Genomic DNA, 16,661 nt, shown 5'->3' with positions numbered 1-16,661 from the left:
ACAAATAGTGAAGGATTAGAATGTTTCGATTTTGGCAGTCTCAGAACCTTTTCAAGATATAGAAAAGATACAAAGGTGGGCGACGTATTTGCAATTTACTAACTTTTACTCTAATGTAGAGGAAGGTGAGAAGATTTGGTTGTTCTGGAAAGATGATGTTCAAGTGGATTGGGTGGGTACCTTAAATCAATGTGTGATAGTTTTGTTAACAGATGATAGAGGCTCCCTGCTTCATACTTTTGTATATGCTAAATGTTATTATATTGAGAGAAGAGATTTATGGGAACAGTTTCAGGGGATGTCGAGTGTTGACATGGCTTGGGTTGTTATGGGAGATTTTAATGTAATTCGGTCAGATGAGGAAAAGGTGGGAGGTAGACCTCGCTTGGGTTCGTCTATGGCTAAATTCAATGGTTGTATTAATAGTTGTGGGTTATTGGACCTCAAATTCGAAGGAAGTCAATTTTCATGGTGTAATGGCCAACAAGGTTTGAGAAGAGTTGGGCGAAACTGGACATGGTGCTGGTTAATAATATTTTTTCTATAAAATATGGTGAAGCTAAGACTTCTTTGTTGAAAAGAAATACTAAAGATCATTCTCCTATCTTATTACAGCTGTGTGTGAGTATGGAGAGGTATAGGCCAGCGCCTTTTAGGTTTCAGAACATGTGGACGTCACATGGGGATTTTTTGGAAATGGTTGAATCATCTTGGAGAGAACACATTGTGGCGGATTCAAGATTGTGTAAATTGGCGGGTAAATTAAAAAGGCTAAAACAACGGCTTAGGGTGTGGAACAAACAGATTTTTGGTCGTGTTGGTAGTTTTATTCGAGAGTTGGAGGAAAGGGTGGAAAAATATGAGAATTTACAGCAGACAGAATACTTGGAATCAATTGAAGAAGAGTTCCTTGTTTCTAAGGCTAAATTGGAGGTTTGGTATAGAAGGGAAGAGGCTAGATTGGTGCAACAAGCAAAGATGAAATGGTTGATCGACGGGGATCAGAATTCAAAGTTTTTCCATGCTGTGATGACGCAAAAGAGGCGAAATTCTTGTGTAAATTCAATGATGCTTCCTAATGGTTCGGTGTTAGAAAATATGCAGATGGTCCATGATGAGGCTGTGAAGTATTTTGAGCAATTCTTAGGGCAAAATAGTTCAGTGCAAAGGTCAAACCTGGAAGATATCATCCATTCAGTAGTTTCTGAGGAATCTATAGGTCAGCTGAGGAAAGAACTGACTGAGGAGGAGGTTTATAAAGCTGTTTCGTCTATTTCTGTGAATAGTAGCCAAGGACCAGATGGGTTTGGGTCTTCTTTTTGTATTACTTGTTGGAAGATTATTAAAAATGATGTGATGGATGCGGTAAGAGAATTCTTTAGAGGTGATATGTTGCCTCAGTATTTTTGTTCCTCTTGCATAGTGCTTATTCCTAAGGTAAAGGATCCTTAGTCTTTTGATAAATTTCGGCCGATAAGCCTTTGTAATGTAATCTATAAAATTTTCTCCAAAATCCTTGTTGGTAAGCTTTCGTTGGTGATGAGTGATTTAATATCTTTAGAACAAGGTGCTTTTGTGAAAGGGGGGAATATTTTTGAAAATATAACGCTTACTCAAGAGATGACAAAATTGTTACATAGGCGGGTGAGAGGAGGTAATATAATGCTAAAGCTTGATATGAGCAAAGTGTATGATCGAGTGGAGTGGCAGGTGGTAGATCAGATTTTTAAGGCTCTTGGTTTTCCAAATTAGTTTTGTAAGTTGATTCAAAATTGTAATTCCACTTTATGATTTTCTGTCATGATGCATGGCACTTATAGAGATTTCTTCAAGTCAAAAAGGGGTTTGAGGCAAAGGGATCTGTTGTTGCCGTATATTTTCATCATCATGGAAGAAATTCTTTCTAAATTAATTCAAAAAAAGTTGTCTGAGAAGCGGATTTTACCATTTGCACACCCGTGTGGTGCACCTATTATATCGCATTTAATGTACCCGGATGATGTTGTTATTTTTGCTAATGCTGGGAAAAAATCTATTAGTCAGTTAATAGAGGTGATTAAGGAGTATGAAAACTGGACTGGCCAAAGGGTGAATAAAGATAAATCAGCTATTTTTTTCTCAAACAAGTTGGGTGTTTAGAGGAAAGGAAAAATTCTTCAAGAGACTGGTTTTATTGAGGGTAAATTTCCTTTTACGTATTTGGGTGTGCCAATAGTAGATGATAAATTGAAAGGTTGTCATTTTGACCTTTTAATCCAAAAAATTAGTAAGAGAGTTGAGGGCTGGAAAAGTAGACTGTTGTCTCAAGGAGGTCGTCTTGTTTTGTTGAGACATGTGCTTTCAAGTATGTCATTGCATATGTTAGCTGTTCTAAATGTACCGAAACTAGTGATTAAAAAGATTCAAGGTATGTTTGCTGCTTTTTTTTGGGGATTTAAGGATGGAAAAGAAAAAATGAAATGGACGGCTTGGAAGAAATTATGTGTTCCTGTGGAGGAGGGGAACATTGGAGTAAGGGACATTTCGGAAGTGCAACGGTCTTTGTTCATGAAGTTTGATTGGCATTTATTAACACAGATTTCTTTATGGGTTAGATTTTTTAAAGCTAAATATGTGAAAGGAGGACATATTGCTCTTTGGAGATCGCATAGATCAGATTCTTCCTTTTGGAGGAAAGTTCTGCAGGGTATGCTTGAACTGTTAAGTTAATCTAAGTGGAAGGTTAGAGAAGGAGATGTAAAATTGTGGTATGATAAGTTTATAGATTCAGGACCTTTTTTTGCAAATTGTCCAAATGGTGCACATTCTCATATCAAATTAAAAGATTTGGTTACCAACAATGCGTGGGATGTGGAAAATTTGCAGAGGATTCTGGGCTTTAGTAAAGCGGATGAAGTGATGGAAAAGGTGGAAATCTTAGAAATTCTTTGGATATTCTGTTATGACTCCCGGAAAAGGATGGTTGCTTTAATACAAAATCCGCATAGGATGTTATTAGAGTTAGAGCTCCAAAATTTGATTGGGCTAAGTGGGTTTGGAACAAATGGTTGCCGAAGAAAATTTCTATTTGTATGTGGAAAGCAGCTTTTGAGTGCCTAAGTGTTGATGATAAGGTGAGAAGAGTGGGAGTTTCTCTGGTTTCGGCGTGTAATTGTTGTGAGATGAAGCAATCAGAAGATTTGGAGCATGTGTTAAATAAGGGAGACCTTGCTTTTGAGGTTTGGAGGAAGGTTTTGGTGGAGGTAGGTGTTCCTTTCCTTAGGCAACAAAGTTGGAAAGAAAGAGTCCAAATGTGGTTTAATAGGGCTTCAAGTTCTCTTAACTGGGTTTATTGATGGGTTTGATTCCTTATTTAGTAGTTTGGAGGCTTTGGAGAAGGAGATGTGTAACTAGAATGAGAGAAAAATTAGAGAGTAGTACTAATGTGTGGCTTTCCATTAAGTATTGGGTGGGGGTTTTGAGTAGGAACATGACAGAAATGGTTCAGTTAAAAGATGCTGATTTTCGGGTATTGTAGAATCTGGAAGTACAAATTGTGAATAAAAGAATTAAAACTATGCAAAGTGTGAGATGGCTAAAACCGAGGCAAGAGAGGTTGAAACTAAATTTGGATGGGAGCAGCTTGGGGAACCCAGGGCCGGTGGGTGGTGGTGGCATCCTTAGAGACCATACAGGTTCTTTTGTGTTTGGTTTTTCAAAATATTTTGGTTCTTGTTCAAATAATGAAGCTGAATTGAGAGCTGTGTTCGAGGGAATAAAGATTTGCAAACATTTGGGTTATACTTGTATCGATATTGAATGTGATTCGAATATTATAGTTAATTGGATTAGAGTCAGGAAGTGCTCATTGTGGTATTTGTGGGATTTTTGGGAGCAGTTTATTGGTTTATTGGAGGGAGTGGATTTTTCGATAAATCATTCGTATAGAGAAGGGAACAAAGTGGCAGATGCCTTGACTCGACAAGGTGCTATGGGGAGGAATAATTTGTTTACAAATAGTAGTCAACTCCCTAGAGTTAGCAATGGTTTGTATAAATTGAAGAAGATGGGTACGGCTTATATGAGGTATGTTTAGCTGATTTCCTTTTGATTTTTGTTTATGCTTTTTGCTGTTTATCTTTTGTTTTGTTTTGTTGTGTGAGGTTTGTTTTTGTAGGTCCTGATTTGTTTCGTTTTGTTTGGACTTGTAACCCGATTTTGGCTGGATATTGGTGTTGTTTTTTGGGAGGTTTTTAACGTCTGTCGTTTGTTATCTCCCATTGATTGTCTTATGATCATGGTATTCCTCCGTCAAAAGTGAGGGGTTATCAATAAATAAATGGAGGTGCGCATTTTACTTTCACTTTGGGTATTGTATTTACATTATTCATGCTTTTACTGTATCGAATAGAAAAAATCTTAGAAGGAACAATTTCTCTAAGTAAGACGTGGAACTAACGTTAACACTTGGATTAACTATGTGGTATTGTTGGGTATGGATCCCAATGATTTGGGTCTCATAATTAGAAATATTTGCCCTACTTTTAAAAGAACAAAATACTATATTTACAAAATAACTTGTAAGTTTACATAAAATTTAGATTTGCTTAAATTTTATCTTATATTTGTAAGTAAGATCTCTGGATTTGAATTTAAATTTATGCGAATTTAAAAATTTTTATAAAATTATGTTAAATTTCTTTTTAAATTCACACACTGAAGCTTGGAAATACTATTTTATTGTTTTTTAGAATATTTTGTCATACCTATAAAACATAAAGTGCACAAAATATTTTACACTATCTATATTATTATTATGTCTGTGTTATATATATATATATATATATATATATATATGATCTACTCAACATCTTGTGCTTTGCACAAGAGTAGACATGGTCCTCCACAAAAATTTCTTGGCCATAGACAAAGAAGACCAAAAAAAAAAAAAGAACTCCAATAATAATCATTGTTGCCTTCATACATTAAAATTTTTTATTTCTGATTGTTACAACGGTGAAAAATGAATACCAAAAATATTCAAAACAACTGAACAATTAGTGGCAATAAATTACATTAAAGCATGGCTAAAAAGATAAAGAAAAAGAAAAAGAAAAATCTCGAGGCAAGAGTGTAATTCAGAAGTGAATCAAGACCCTCTTAACACATTGGAAGATCAGCTGGTGGAGGAAGAAGCCTTTGATTAGGCAGCTTTCCATCTAAGACAACCCAAGCCATCTTCAGACCCCATGTTGTGTGGACTTCCAGGTGGCAATGCATGAACCATACACCTGTGGAGACATGAGCATACAAAAATTTATAAGACGAATAAGTTATTTAATTATGATAATTATCTTCAAAATACTTAATTAGGCTTATAGATAAATTTGGATTTGGAAATTGGAATTGCGTAAATCGAAAGAAAATATGAAATAAAATTGTATTGAGTTTTATTAAATTTTAAACCCACCTGGGTTGTCTGCTAGGAACCGAATGGCGACCCAACCGCCGGCCGGCACACCGACGGTGTTCCTCTCTATGGGGTCGGCGAGGTTGAAGTTTGCAGGGTCCTTATTTCGATCATAGTCGCCAAAGCCTTGGCCGACGACGAAGAAGTTGAAGCCATGGAGATGGAGAGGGTGGCTTTCAGCACCAAGGATGCTGGTGTCCTGCAACACCAGCTCCACACTTGTGTTAAAGGGGAGAACCACCACTTTGGTTCCATTGCTCACATGGGTATTGTTTGGTGGAGTGCCTGTGTAGTTAAAAGGCAGAGTTGGGTTGGTTGGGAAGTCTGCGGTGTAAACCCCATTTGATTGCCCAAAGAAGTGTGCTTGGAGAAGGGCTGTGGTTGGTTGTGCAAATGACACATTGTTCACAGAAGCTGCAAACATGGTTCCATTGGGTCCTTGGCAGGTCTGATTTTGCTGGCAGGGGCTTGTTCCGAGGCCTACCGTGAAGAAGAAGTGCTTGTCAACTTTCTGGGGAACGTTAGCCGGGAATTGGGCATTCGCTAAGCTCCGGAGTCTCCTAGTGAAGTTGGTGGCAAATGAAGTGTCATTGAGAGGGGGTAAGGTTGGTTTGAATAGGGGAAGTTTCTTGATTGAAATGCTGGAATGAGGAGAGTTTGGTGGCGATTCGTATTCGAGGATGCCTGCAACGGTGGAGTTATCGAAGGTGCCTTGGCCTGTGGCGTATGGCCTAGCAGTCATGAGAAAGGTGGCTTTTGAGAAATGGGGTTGGGCCTTGAGGAGAACATTTGTGGTCTGTCCTGGTGTGATGAGAAGTGTTTCGGTCTCGAAAGGTTTGGTGTAAATAGCATCGGCTTCAACGACACTGAGGGTGTGGTTCGCGATGCTGAAGAAGAGCTCGTCGTTGAGTGCAGCATTGATTAATCGGAGAAGGTATGTCTTTCCTGGTCTCACCTTCAGCTTGAATGTGTCTGCAGATTGAAGTTTATACAAAATTTAGATCCCCATAGTTGGAATGTCAGCAGCAGCCAGCACAAAAAGTAAATCTGTCACCTTTGGCAGAGCAGTTGTAGAGTAATCCGGGAAGTCCATTGATGGTATAGGCATCAGAGACATTTGGGCCCCCGCCTGTTTGCAGGGCTTGGCTCACAACTGCTTCAGGATCTGCATTCCACCACTCTCCTGCATTGTGTTAAAATTTTCATTAGTGAATTCAAGTCATCGAAGGAAGAACTGTTAACATGAGTTACATCGAGTGTTTGGTTCTGTCAACTTGGATTGAATTAATTTCTTTTGGGGCTAAAGATTTAACTATCATTTGATCGGTTCTCCAAATGAGCGCTTGGCTTGTGGGATTTAGATCGAGATTTTTACCAAAAATGATGGGGACTTCCTTGAAAGGCTTCGCAAATGGATAAAAGGCACCATGCTTGGGAAGAATGACCATTGGACCGTAGACGGTTGCTCTCAGCCATGAGATGTGGGCATGCCAAAAGAGAGTTCCTCTTTGGCCAACAATGGTGAAGTCGTACACATAACTCTGGCCAGTTTGTATTGGGCACTGAGTTACATAGGCTGGCCCATCAGCCCATCCTGTCCGAAGCTGTCGAATGCCGTGCCTGTTTGGAGTAAAACATGTTGAGTTCTCTGTGTTTGATGCAAGCAATTAATGAAATTCAGCTTCTAAAACTACAGAGCATTCAATTGAAGGTTCATACCAATGGATGGAGATATTGTTCTGGACACGGTTAACGACTTTGATAAGAAGACGATCGCCTTCCCTCGCTACAACTCGAGGTCCGGGAAACTGCCCATTTACTGTTACCATGTTCTTTGTGTGGCACAGACGGGTCACATTCTGCAGCTCGATCTGCATTCGGAAGCATTTCAAGATTTTAAAACGAAGGAAGACAGAACAGAAATCAGAGAAAAAATATTGAAGACGCCAAATTTTTCATTACTCGTACATTGAACGTGTAGTGCCTGGTTTTAGCAAGTGCAAATTCAGGAAGGAGACACAATGCCATGCATAGAAAGAGGAAGACTCCCACACATTGTGGTGATGATGGGTGAAGATGAATTCCCATTTCTCTTTTCTCTTTTCGAAATTGAAAAGAACTTCAATGGGTGAAACTTCAATTCGGTAATTGAGTCATGCATCCCAGGTCTTGAGGCCATGCATTTATACAGAGATGAGCAGAGGGGGTGTTTGGTTCAGCAGCTACTTTGATGGAACCATCTGTCAACTCTGGAGTGTTGTCAAAGACAATTTAGTCATTTTCTCCTTCCAGATTTACATTTCTCATGAAGAGAAGCCTTAACATGCTCCTGTTCATCTGTGACCAAACATTTTCCTGCGCTTTTCTCTCAATCATTGACGTGCTATGCAGGAAAAGGTAGAAAACATATTTCTCAAGTCAAATTTATGAGTAAAAAAATATTTTAATTGCTTGTCAATTAACAATTAATAGTCTTGCTGATTAAGCTGTTTAGAGGGTTCCATCAAGCAGTCAATTTTAAGTCAGATGCATGTTTTAAAGTTTTCCCCTTTCCAAAAGTGGGCGAATCCCTGTTGGTGGGAGAGATTGTCAGCTTAGCTAGCTACTACAGGAACAATTATAAGCAGCTTAAACGTATACCAGAGATTGAAAGCTTGATGGGTGGACGTTGGAGGTAATTTTCTTTCAGGTGAAGATGTGATATATTGAACTGATAATTCTTGCTTTGTCTATTCTAAGCAGTTAAAAAAAAAGAAATGTTTGAGAGTATTACCAATTATACGTCAATGGACAAAGGACAATTTCTATATATATATGAGAGTAGGCCTTTCTAAATGTATGCAAAAAGATTTATCCATTTGCAAGGAAACAATATTGTAATTTCTAAATGCATTAATTGGATTCAAGGGTATGTTATATCTTAAGGGATACATCAAAGCCAATGCCTACCAACATTTGGTTAAAATGCAGAAGCTAAGATTCTTTGAGCACTTGCAAGGGAATAATATTGCAATTTCCAAATGTATTGTCCCCACAAATGATGAAATTAGGGATGTGTATGCGAAAAGGGAAGACAACTAGTATAGTAGGAAAAGGAAAAAATTTACTTCTAGGGTTCATCTTTGGTTGCAGTATTTGGTTGCAGTATTTCTTATATTTTGCCATCTTAGTCTATTATGTATTCATAAATTTTATTCTATATTTTTCAAGTGATTATATTTGTATCTTAATTTTGTATACACATCATGTGATTGATTGTCTGTTTCCAATTATTTATAATGTACCACTTTGTGATATCTTTTTCTTATATATGTATATCATACCAGTTTGTGACACCTAATCATGCTTGTTAGATAGTGATTTAGATTGAGTTGTTGAGTATATTAAGTAAATTGACTAAATTATTTGGTTTGTGATCAAGAATGGGGCTAGCATTGAATTGCAACTTGATCCAATTAGATGAATTTAAGCTTTTTAATAGTGACATACACCCTTATGTACATGCAAAGTACAAGGTGCAATATTAAAGTGTCACATTGGACCCTATAAGCATGTTACATATAGTTCTCGCTTGACTTGTGCAGCACCGGTCTCATGTTTATCTAAAATCAAATATGTGTATAGTGGGCCATGTATATATAAGTAACTAAAGTTTCTATTATTGATAAATTTCACCACCTCATTGTTCTTTTGCTCTTTAAAATCCCAAACTAAGTTTTATTTAACAAATCCTGCATTTTCAAAATAAATGAATTAATGAAGAACAATTTTAATTCTTGAAAATTTTATTTTAAATCGAGCACTTTATAAGCTTTTGGGGATTTAGGGATCAAGGTGATAAAGGTGTGATTGATCTCTTTAAGCATGAAGCCACTAGGGAAGAAGCTTTTCACCAACCTAATGAAGTCACTTTAACAGAATTTGTGTATTCCCAGAAGGGGAGGAGAGTGAATTGGGTATTTAAATTTTTTTTTTAGGTAAGGTTCAAATCACATTCAATATATGTTGACTTTATAAGTCAAATCCTATTTTGATAATGATAAATCACTTGGTATTTTACCTGTGCATTGAAATTTTGAACAAGATCATGACTTAGTATGCAGGGAGGGTAAGTGCGCTATGAAAGCAACAAGGAACACGAAGTACATATCACTTGGATCGATCCATTGAAGTCGAAGAATAGAAGGATAAAGGCAATCCAAATTTTTAGTTGTAATTCGCATTAAGTTTTATTGTATTTGCATAACTCATAAGATATGATGCAAAGCTCAAAATGACATATATATTGACCTTAGAATGCATGTTTTTTTTTTTTTATGACATATTCATATGCATTTCACCTAGGTTGGATTGGGCTAAATAACAGACAACTCGTCGACGATTCCTCTTGTCTTGTCGATGAATGACTAAAGGCCACTTGTTGCTGAATGCTCTACTCTCGTCGACGAGAAAATATCGAGACCATGTTTTTCTCAGACAGCCCAATCATCGACGAATCCCTTGGCCTCATCGATGAACTCATGAAGGACACTCGGCGATGACTGTATCCACTTGTCAACGAGTTCGTGGCACAGAACAGCGCTTTAGCATAGAAACAGACGAAAATCTTTTAATTAAATGATCCAACGGTTGAAAATTGATCAAAGGTTGAGAATACTTATTTAAATCAACCTTAAACCCTAGAAAACACTAAGAAACAAGAATAAATATGTTAGAGAGAATTTTGCATATCTTTTGCTAACTTTGCCTACATTCCAAAGCATTCACATTAAATCTGGGCAATTTGTTAACATCATCTTCAAGATCCAAGTGCTTACACTCATACCATCTTACAAAAAACTGGTTTGATCTTGAGGTTTGGTAAAGTATTTTATTGAGCATTCAATCTTATTGGCTTCACAAGGCTTAGAATCTTATTTGGATGATAACAAAACAAAGGAACTTAACATATTTGGTTAAGTAATGATTCAGGACTCAAGTGTTCAAGAACAAGTGCTTGACAAAGTCTTTTGAAAGCTCGGACTCAAAGATACAAGATCTTATGAAGCTAAATACTATTGAAGCTTAAAATCAAGTCAAACATGTAGGAAGTCAAAGCAAATACGTGAAGACACTAAGAGCAAGGCAAATACATAAAGACTTAACGCTTATAAAGTTATAGTCTTTTAAGAAGTCTCATGTAAGTACTTCAAACGATTTCAATATGGATGCATGAAACTCTTAAGTTATTTACTTGGACCTAGATACCTTTTAAAATACTTGAAAAATATTTTTATAAAGTCAAAAGTTATTTTAAAATGGTTCAAATTATTTTTGGAATGGAAAGCTCCAAAATAGGATTCTCCAAATTTTTTTATTTTTTCTATATCTGCATTGATGTGCAATTTTCTCTATCAATTGTTTCCTATCTTCAAAAGTGGTAAACATGAAAATTGTAGGATTTTTTTATTTTTTTCTTTTGATACCAAGATCGTCTTATTTAGAGTTTTATAGTGAAAGTTATACTTAAAATATTGAAGGGTGGTTGAAGCTGACAGCGTTAGGCAATTGACCTCTCAAGATCAGGCAACTGATCCTGTACTGTGTTTCAAAAATACGCTAAAATTGAAATTGAAAAGGCACAAGCAACTGACCTTCGGGATTAGGTTATTGATCTTCATGATTTTAAATTTATAACAATGAGGGAAACTTTCAAAATTAGATTGCTTGGCCCTCAAACTTCGTGAAAACTTGAAAACACTCCAAACAACTTGGGCAACACGAAAAATTATTTTTTAACTCTATAAATACATGCTAAACCTAAATTTTAATACACCAATAACTAGCAATCAAACTATATACTCTCTACTTCTCAGAGCTATTATGCTAATAGTCTTGCTGATCAACTTGCTGTGATTTTGTTGAGAAAACCCCACGATTCTTTGCATGTTTTACTGAGTCATTATGTCCAAGAAAGAATCTCGGTGATAAATTACTTGAGCTTCATATTTCTCTATTGTTATTTGATTGAAGTATGTTGGTTTTAACTTATACTAATATGCTCTTACTGAGAGTGCTTTTTGAACACAAGAATTGTTCTTGTTCTTCTTGTTTTTTTTTTTTTTAATGGTCTAGGATTGTTGAATCGTTGGACTACCGAGTGTGGGGTATCGCTTAAAGAGGAGGGCTCCTTCCTACTTGAAGGAGTATGTAAACGGTTTGCTCCACCCGGTTAAGGGAGTAGTATAGTGAATCTCAGTGATACATTACTTGAGCTTCATATTTCTATATTGTTATTTGATTGAAGTATATTGGTTTTAACTTATACTAATTTGCTCTTATTGAGAGTGCTTTTTGAACACAAGAATTGTTCTTGTTCTTCTTGTGTTTTTTTGTAATGATTCAGGATTGTTGAATTGTTAGACTACCAAGCGTGGGGTATCACTTGGAGAGGAGGGCTCCATCCTACTTGAAGGGGTATGTAAACGGTTTGCTCCGCCCGGTTAAGGGAGTAGTATAGTGAAATTCTTGGGTGGTTTGCCTAAGGCCAGGAGGTAGGCGGGTATAACCGAACCTCTTAAAAATCTTGGTGTCTCTCTCTTCCCTACTCTCTTTAATTTTCTGCATATATAAATTGTGTGGATGTTTACTTAATTGTTGGAAATTAAATAATTATTGTGAATTGTGAAAACCTTGATTAAAGAAAGTATGTTGATTGCGAAAACCTTGATTAAAGGAAGTACGTTGATAAATATCAAAGTTCATTAACATACTTAAACTCGTTTGATATCAAAATCTGAATTTTGGAAGCTTGCTGAAATTTATGCTTTATTTCATATTGTGAAATCAAGCTTACCTTATTAATTGGATTGATATATTGAAAATATGAATTCTAAATATTTAAGTTTTGACTTTTATCATCATTCATTAATAAATACTAAATCTTGGATTGAGTGTTGGTCATTGCAAATCAATTATACTTGTGTGATTGTTGAATATAAAAGAGTTGGGAAAGACTTAGTAAAAAGATCTATAAAGAAATTTTTAAATCCGAATTCACCCCCCCTCTTGGGAGTACACCTTACTTCTCAATTGGTATCAAAGCGGGGTTGTAGTAAATCTTAACTAGAAGCTACATAAAGATCCCTATAGCACACCTAGGTGTATCTCTCTTTGCTAAGGGTCAATCCTCTTATAGACCACCTATCTTCTGCGGTGTTAACTACACTTTTTGGAAACAACGGATGAGAATATACTTACAAACTATGGATTGGAAAGGTTGGAAAGTAGTCACACATTGTGACCTCATCCCTACTAAAATCGTAGACAACAAAGATGTACCTAAGGAAGAAAACGAAATGACCGATAATGACTTAAAGATGCTGCAAATAAACTCTAGTGCAATGAATGCACTATAATGTGCTCTTAATGTAAATGAATTCAATAGGGTCATAACATGTAAATTGGCCAAAGAAATCTTGGATAAACTTGAAGTAACCTATGAAAGAACGGTTGATGTTAGAGATAGTAGAATTGACATGCTCACTAGTGAGTATGAAGCATTTAGGATGAACCTTGGTGAGACCATCACTAGTATGTACATTAGGTTCACCCACATAATAAACTCCCTCAATGCCTTAGGGAAAAACTACTCAACATATGAAATGATCCGAAAAATCCTTAGAGGACTTCCACTAATTTGGGAACCTAAGGCCACAACAATTACAAAAGGAAGAAATTTGAAAAATACCTCCTTAGATGAATTAATAGGATCTCTTCTCGCATATGAGATGACAATAAATGAAAGAAGTGAAAAATCTAAAAACAAGGAATCCATCGCTTTTAAAGCCTCAAATGAAAGTTCTTGCGATGAAGATGAAGAGACAATGGATGTAAATGATGCAGCCCTCTTAACCAAAAGACTTGCAAAAATCTTTAGAAAGAAGAATAAAATTACAAGAAACCTTCGGGATTCAAAATCAGATGAAGGAGAAATCAGTAAGAAGAAAACAAAGGCCGAACTTCCAGCATGTTATAATTGTAAGAAAGTTGGACATATTAAACCAGATTGTCCACAACTTAAAAAGAATACTAAGAAGAAAAAGAAAAGGACAATGAAGGCTACTACATGGGACAATATAAGTTCCAGTAGTTCACAGAGTGAATCAAGTGATTAAGAGGTTGAAAATGGTTGTCTTATGGCATGAGACGATAATGAAGAACAAAGTTCCTCATCTAAATCATTTAATGAATCATATTCATCTGATGAATCCAATGATGAGAGTATGCCATCTTTTGAAGAACTACAAAGTGAACTATTCAATGTTCATAAGATTCTAGTTAATACGACTAAACGATAAACTTCATTGAAAAATAAAAATGAAGTTGTAATGAAAGAATTAGAATCTAAAAATCTTACTGAAAGAGAAAAGGATTTAAAAAGTAAGAGATTAGAAAGCAAGAATGAAAAGGTGATGAAAGAATTGGAAGATCTAAGATCTCAATCTTCTATGGAACATGAGAAAAAATTTCTGAATTAGAAAGAAAAATAAATAAAATGTCTCAAGATCCAGTAATGCTGCAAGTAAAGGGTAAATATATACAAGACCCGAAAATGTGTGATCTTGAAAAGAAAATTGAGGATCAAAATAAAATAATTTACAACTTCACTAGAGGAAAAGAAAACCTTGATAAAATTATTGGCACATAAAGAATGTCTTTGAATAAAGAAGGCATAGGATTCAATGGAATTGAGAATACAAGGAAAAAAACCTTTACATGGGGTACTTTGCAAAAGCCTCCAAAGATTATGCTTGCACCTCTTCAAATGCTTACACACATACCACATGTTTTCTATGTAAGAAGAAATGACACATTAAGTTTGAATGTCCATTAAAAAGAAAGGGCGTAAAAATTAGACAAGTTTGGAGAATAAAAAGAAACATCACTTGTTAAACCATCAAGACTTAAGAAAGTATGGGTACCAAGATGAAAGCTTAGTTCACAAATCTAGGACTTCATAGATCCTAGGAATAGTCATTCCCTTTTTAGAAATTAAGAAATCTAAATCTATACTAAAATGAAAAGGGATACCTCTATAGCCTATAGGATTTAAGGTAGCCAATTCAAATATAAGAAGAGATTTAGTGATGACTATAAGTGTGCTCAGATAGTAGATAAATACTTAAAAATGTAAGTTACTAATAGAGATGTCTACTATAGTAGAGACCTTGAGAAGCTGAGTAAAAATAAGAAATCTAATGCATATATTCAAAGTCTACCTTGACAGTGCATATCATGGTAAATAATTCATTAATAGGGATGATATAGCTTAAACCTTAGTTGAATTATTAATGAGAGGTTATGAATACTGTGAATTATGGTGTTATCCTAAGAGGGGGGGGGGGGGGTGGGTGAATTGGGTATTTTTAAAAGATTATGACCTTTAAGATCTAATTTTGAAAAACCTTCAATTACAAACTTTCAAGTTACCTAACAACTAGGTTAATGTTTCACAATTAATCAATCTAATATGTGTCTTTGTCAAGCATACACTTTTACCCAATTACTCATAGATGTAATAAGTGTTCAACACATACACAATGCACAAGTAATTTAAATACAATGCGGAAATTAAAAAATGAGTTAAGGGTAAAAGAGATGCAAACACAAATTTACGAGATTTAGCCAACCCAGCCTACGTTCTCGCCTTGAGCAACCCACTCAAGGATTCCACTAAATTCCTGCTCTTTTAATCGGGACGGAGCTTCCCTTACAATTCAATGCTTACAAGAGGTACAATTTCCTCCTATTTGGCTACTTACAAGAGATACAACTTTCTCTTTAAACCCGGTTCAAAGCCCGAGTCGTGATTACAATATAGAATTACAATTCTGCAAAAGTCAATATTACTTCTAACCAAGCTAGTGAGTACAATGGAAAATCCTAACACATATTCATATGATAAAACTTGAAGCTCAGTATGTATGTAACGATGTAATTGTTATATGAATGATATGCTTCAAAAAATTACCCTTTAATCAATATCTCCCAAAAATTGATTCTTTTAAAAATAAGAACTTTGGAGATCTTAGGGTTTAATTTCAAAAAAACTTTATGCAAGAACCTAAAATAAGATCCTTTAAAATAATATTAAATAGTGCACAAATATATGTTCTTGCTATCTAATAATTTGTAAGATTAAATATTTGACTCAAACAAGTGATTTTGAATAATGCTAATATTTAAACAAAACTTTTCACAAGATACTTCTCACGAATATATATTTAGAAACTTTAGACTTTTCAATCAATTAGATTTTGCAATAACAAAATATCGAGTCTTTGAATGAAAACAGGAACTTAAAGATCGGCAAATATTCAATGTTTAGAAAATCTTTTCACAAACAATTTTTTATGTAACAACACAAGGATTTTTCTTCTTAATAAGAATAATAGATGTATGAGTATGAGACATGAAAAATCTTCAAGATATTTATATATTGAGAACACAAACCAATCCCTTGTTTACCAAACCTTAATCATCAAAGCTTGCTTTCAAGATGTGTAAATGAAATCCCTTTGAAAAGCTAAGATGATTTGCCCATAGTATGAAATCAATAGAATATTGGCAAAGTCTTGGTATGGAGGCACACGTAGCACAAGATGTGTGAATATCTCTCTAAAAATATTTCTTCGTATGTTTTTAGGGTTTTGGGAGTGTTTATGGAGTGAGTTTCTTTGTTGCCCTAGATACTTCAAATATCCCCAAAGTTTTTATAACATTTAAATTTGAAAATTTAAAATCTCCACATGGTTAGTCGACTGAGCTATTGGGTTCAGTCTTTTGAGGTTCCTTAAAATACTGAAAATTATAGTTTAGACATAGGGTTAGACGTTTGAACTGTAGGTTCAGTCTTTTGAAGTCCCAGGTCATACGACTGAACTGAAGGTTCAGTCTTCTGAGAGTGTTCTTCCTATTCTGTGTTTCAACAAATAAATTTTCAGTAGACTAAACTAATTCGTCGGTCTTCTGAAGAAATACTTCAGACGTCTAAAGTTTTCAACAAATAAATCTTCAATAGACTAAACTAATTCGTCGGTCTTCTGAAGAAATACTTCAGACGTCTAAAGTAAAACTTCAGTCATCTGAATGTGCATCTTCATACTTATGAGGGTACACCTCAGTCGTTTGGGCATACCAACTTCAGAAATTTCATTTTAGTTTTCAAAAT

At 35.4% G+C, this 16,661-nt stretch overlaps 1 protein-coding gene across 2 annotated transcripts; it reads right to left on the bottom strand.

Moving 5' to 3' along the window:
- Positions 1–4,934: 4,934 nt before the first annotated feature.
- Positions 4,935–7,805, bottom strand: LOC131149322 (laccase-17-like). 2 transcript variants are annotated; one of them, XM_058099681.1, is made up of 6 exons: positions 7,418–7,805; positions 7,169–7,320; positions 6,825–7,069; positions 6,504–6,632; positions 5,450–6,421; positions 4,935–5,270 (listed from the first exon to the last, which is right to left on the bottom strand). In XM_058099681.1, exons 1-6 carry the CDS (start codon positions 7,535–7,537, stop codon positions 5,140–5,142), a joined length of 1,749 nt encoding a protein of 582 aa, XP_057955664.1. In that variant the 5' UTR covers positions 7,538–7,805; the 3' UTR covers positions 4,935–5,139. The 2 variants fall into 2 exon arrangements, with proteins under 2 accessions (XP_057955664.1, XP_057955663.1); XM_058099680.1 differs by having other exon boundaries at positions 7,412–7,606.
- Between the last annotated feature and the right edge of the window lie 8,856 nt (positions 7,806–16,661).

The sequence above is a fragment of the Malania oleifera genome, chromosome 2 (genome assembly GCF_029873635.1).
Source record: "Malania oleifera isolate guangnan ecotype guangnan chromosome 2, ASM2987363v1, whole genome shotgun sequence".
In the NCBI taxonomy this organism is placed as follows: domain Eukaryota; kingdom Viridiplantae; phylum Streptophyta; class Magnoliopsida; order Santalales; family Ximeniaceae; genus Malania; species Malania oleifera.
This window is presented reverse-complemented; position numbering and strand designations above follow the sequence as displayed.

Coding starts and splice junctions, on each gene's coding strand:
- LOC131149322 (XM_058099680.1), bottom strand. CDS start 7,537: ATGGGAATTCATCTTCACCCATCATCACCACAATGTGTGGGAGTCTTC. Junction 7,070..7,168: donor AACAATATCTCCATCCATTG/GTATGAACCTTC, acceptor TACTCCAAACAG/GCACGGCATTCGACAGCTTC. Junction 5,271..5,449: donor GTTCCTAGCAGACAACCCAG/GTGGGTTTAAAA, acceptor ATGTCTCCACAG/GTGTATGGTTCATGCATTGC.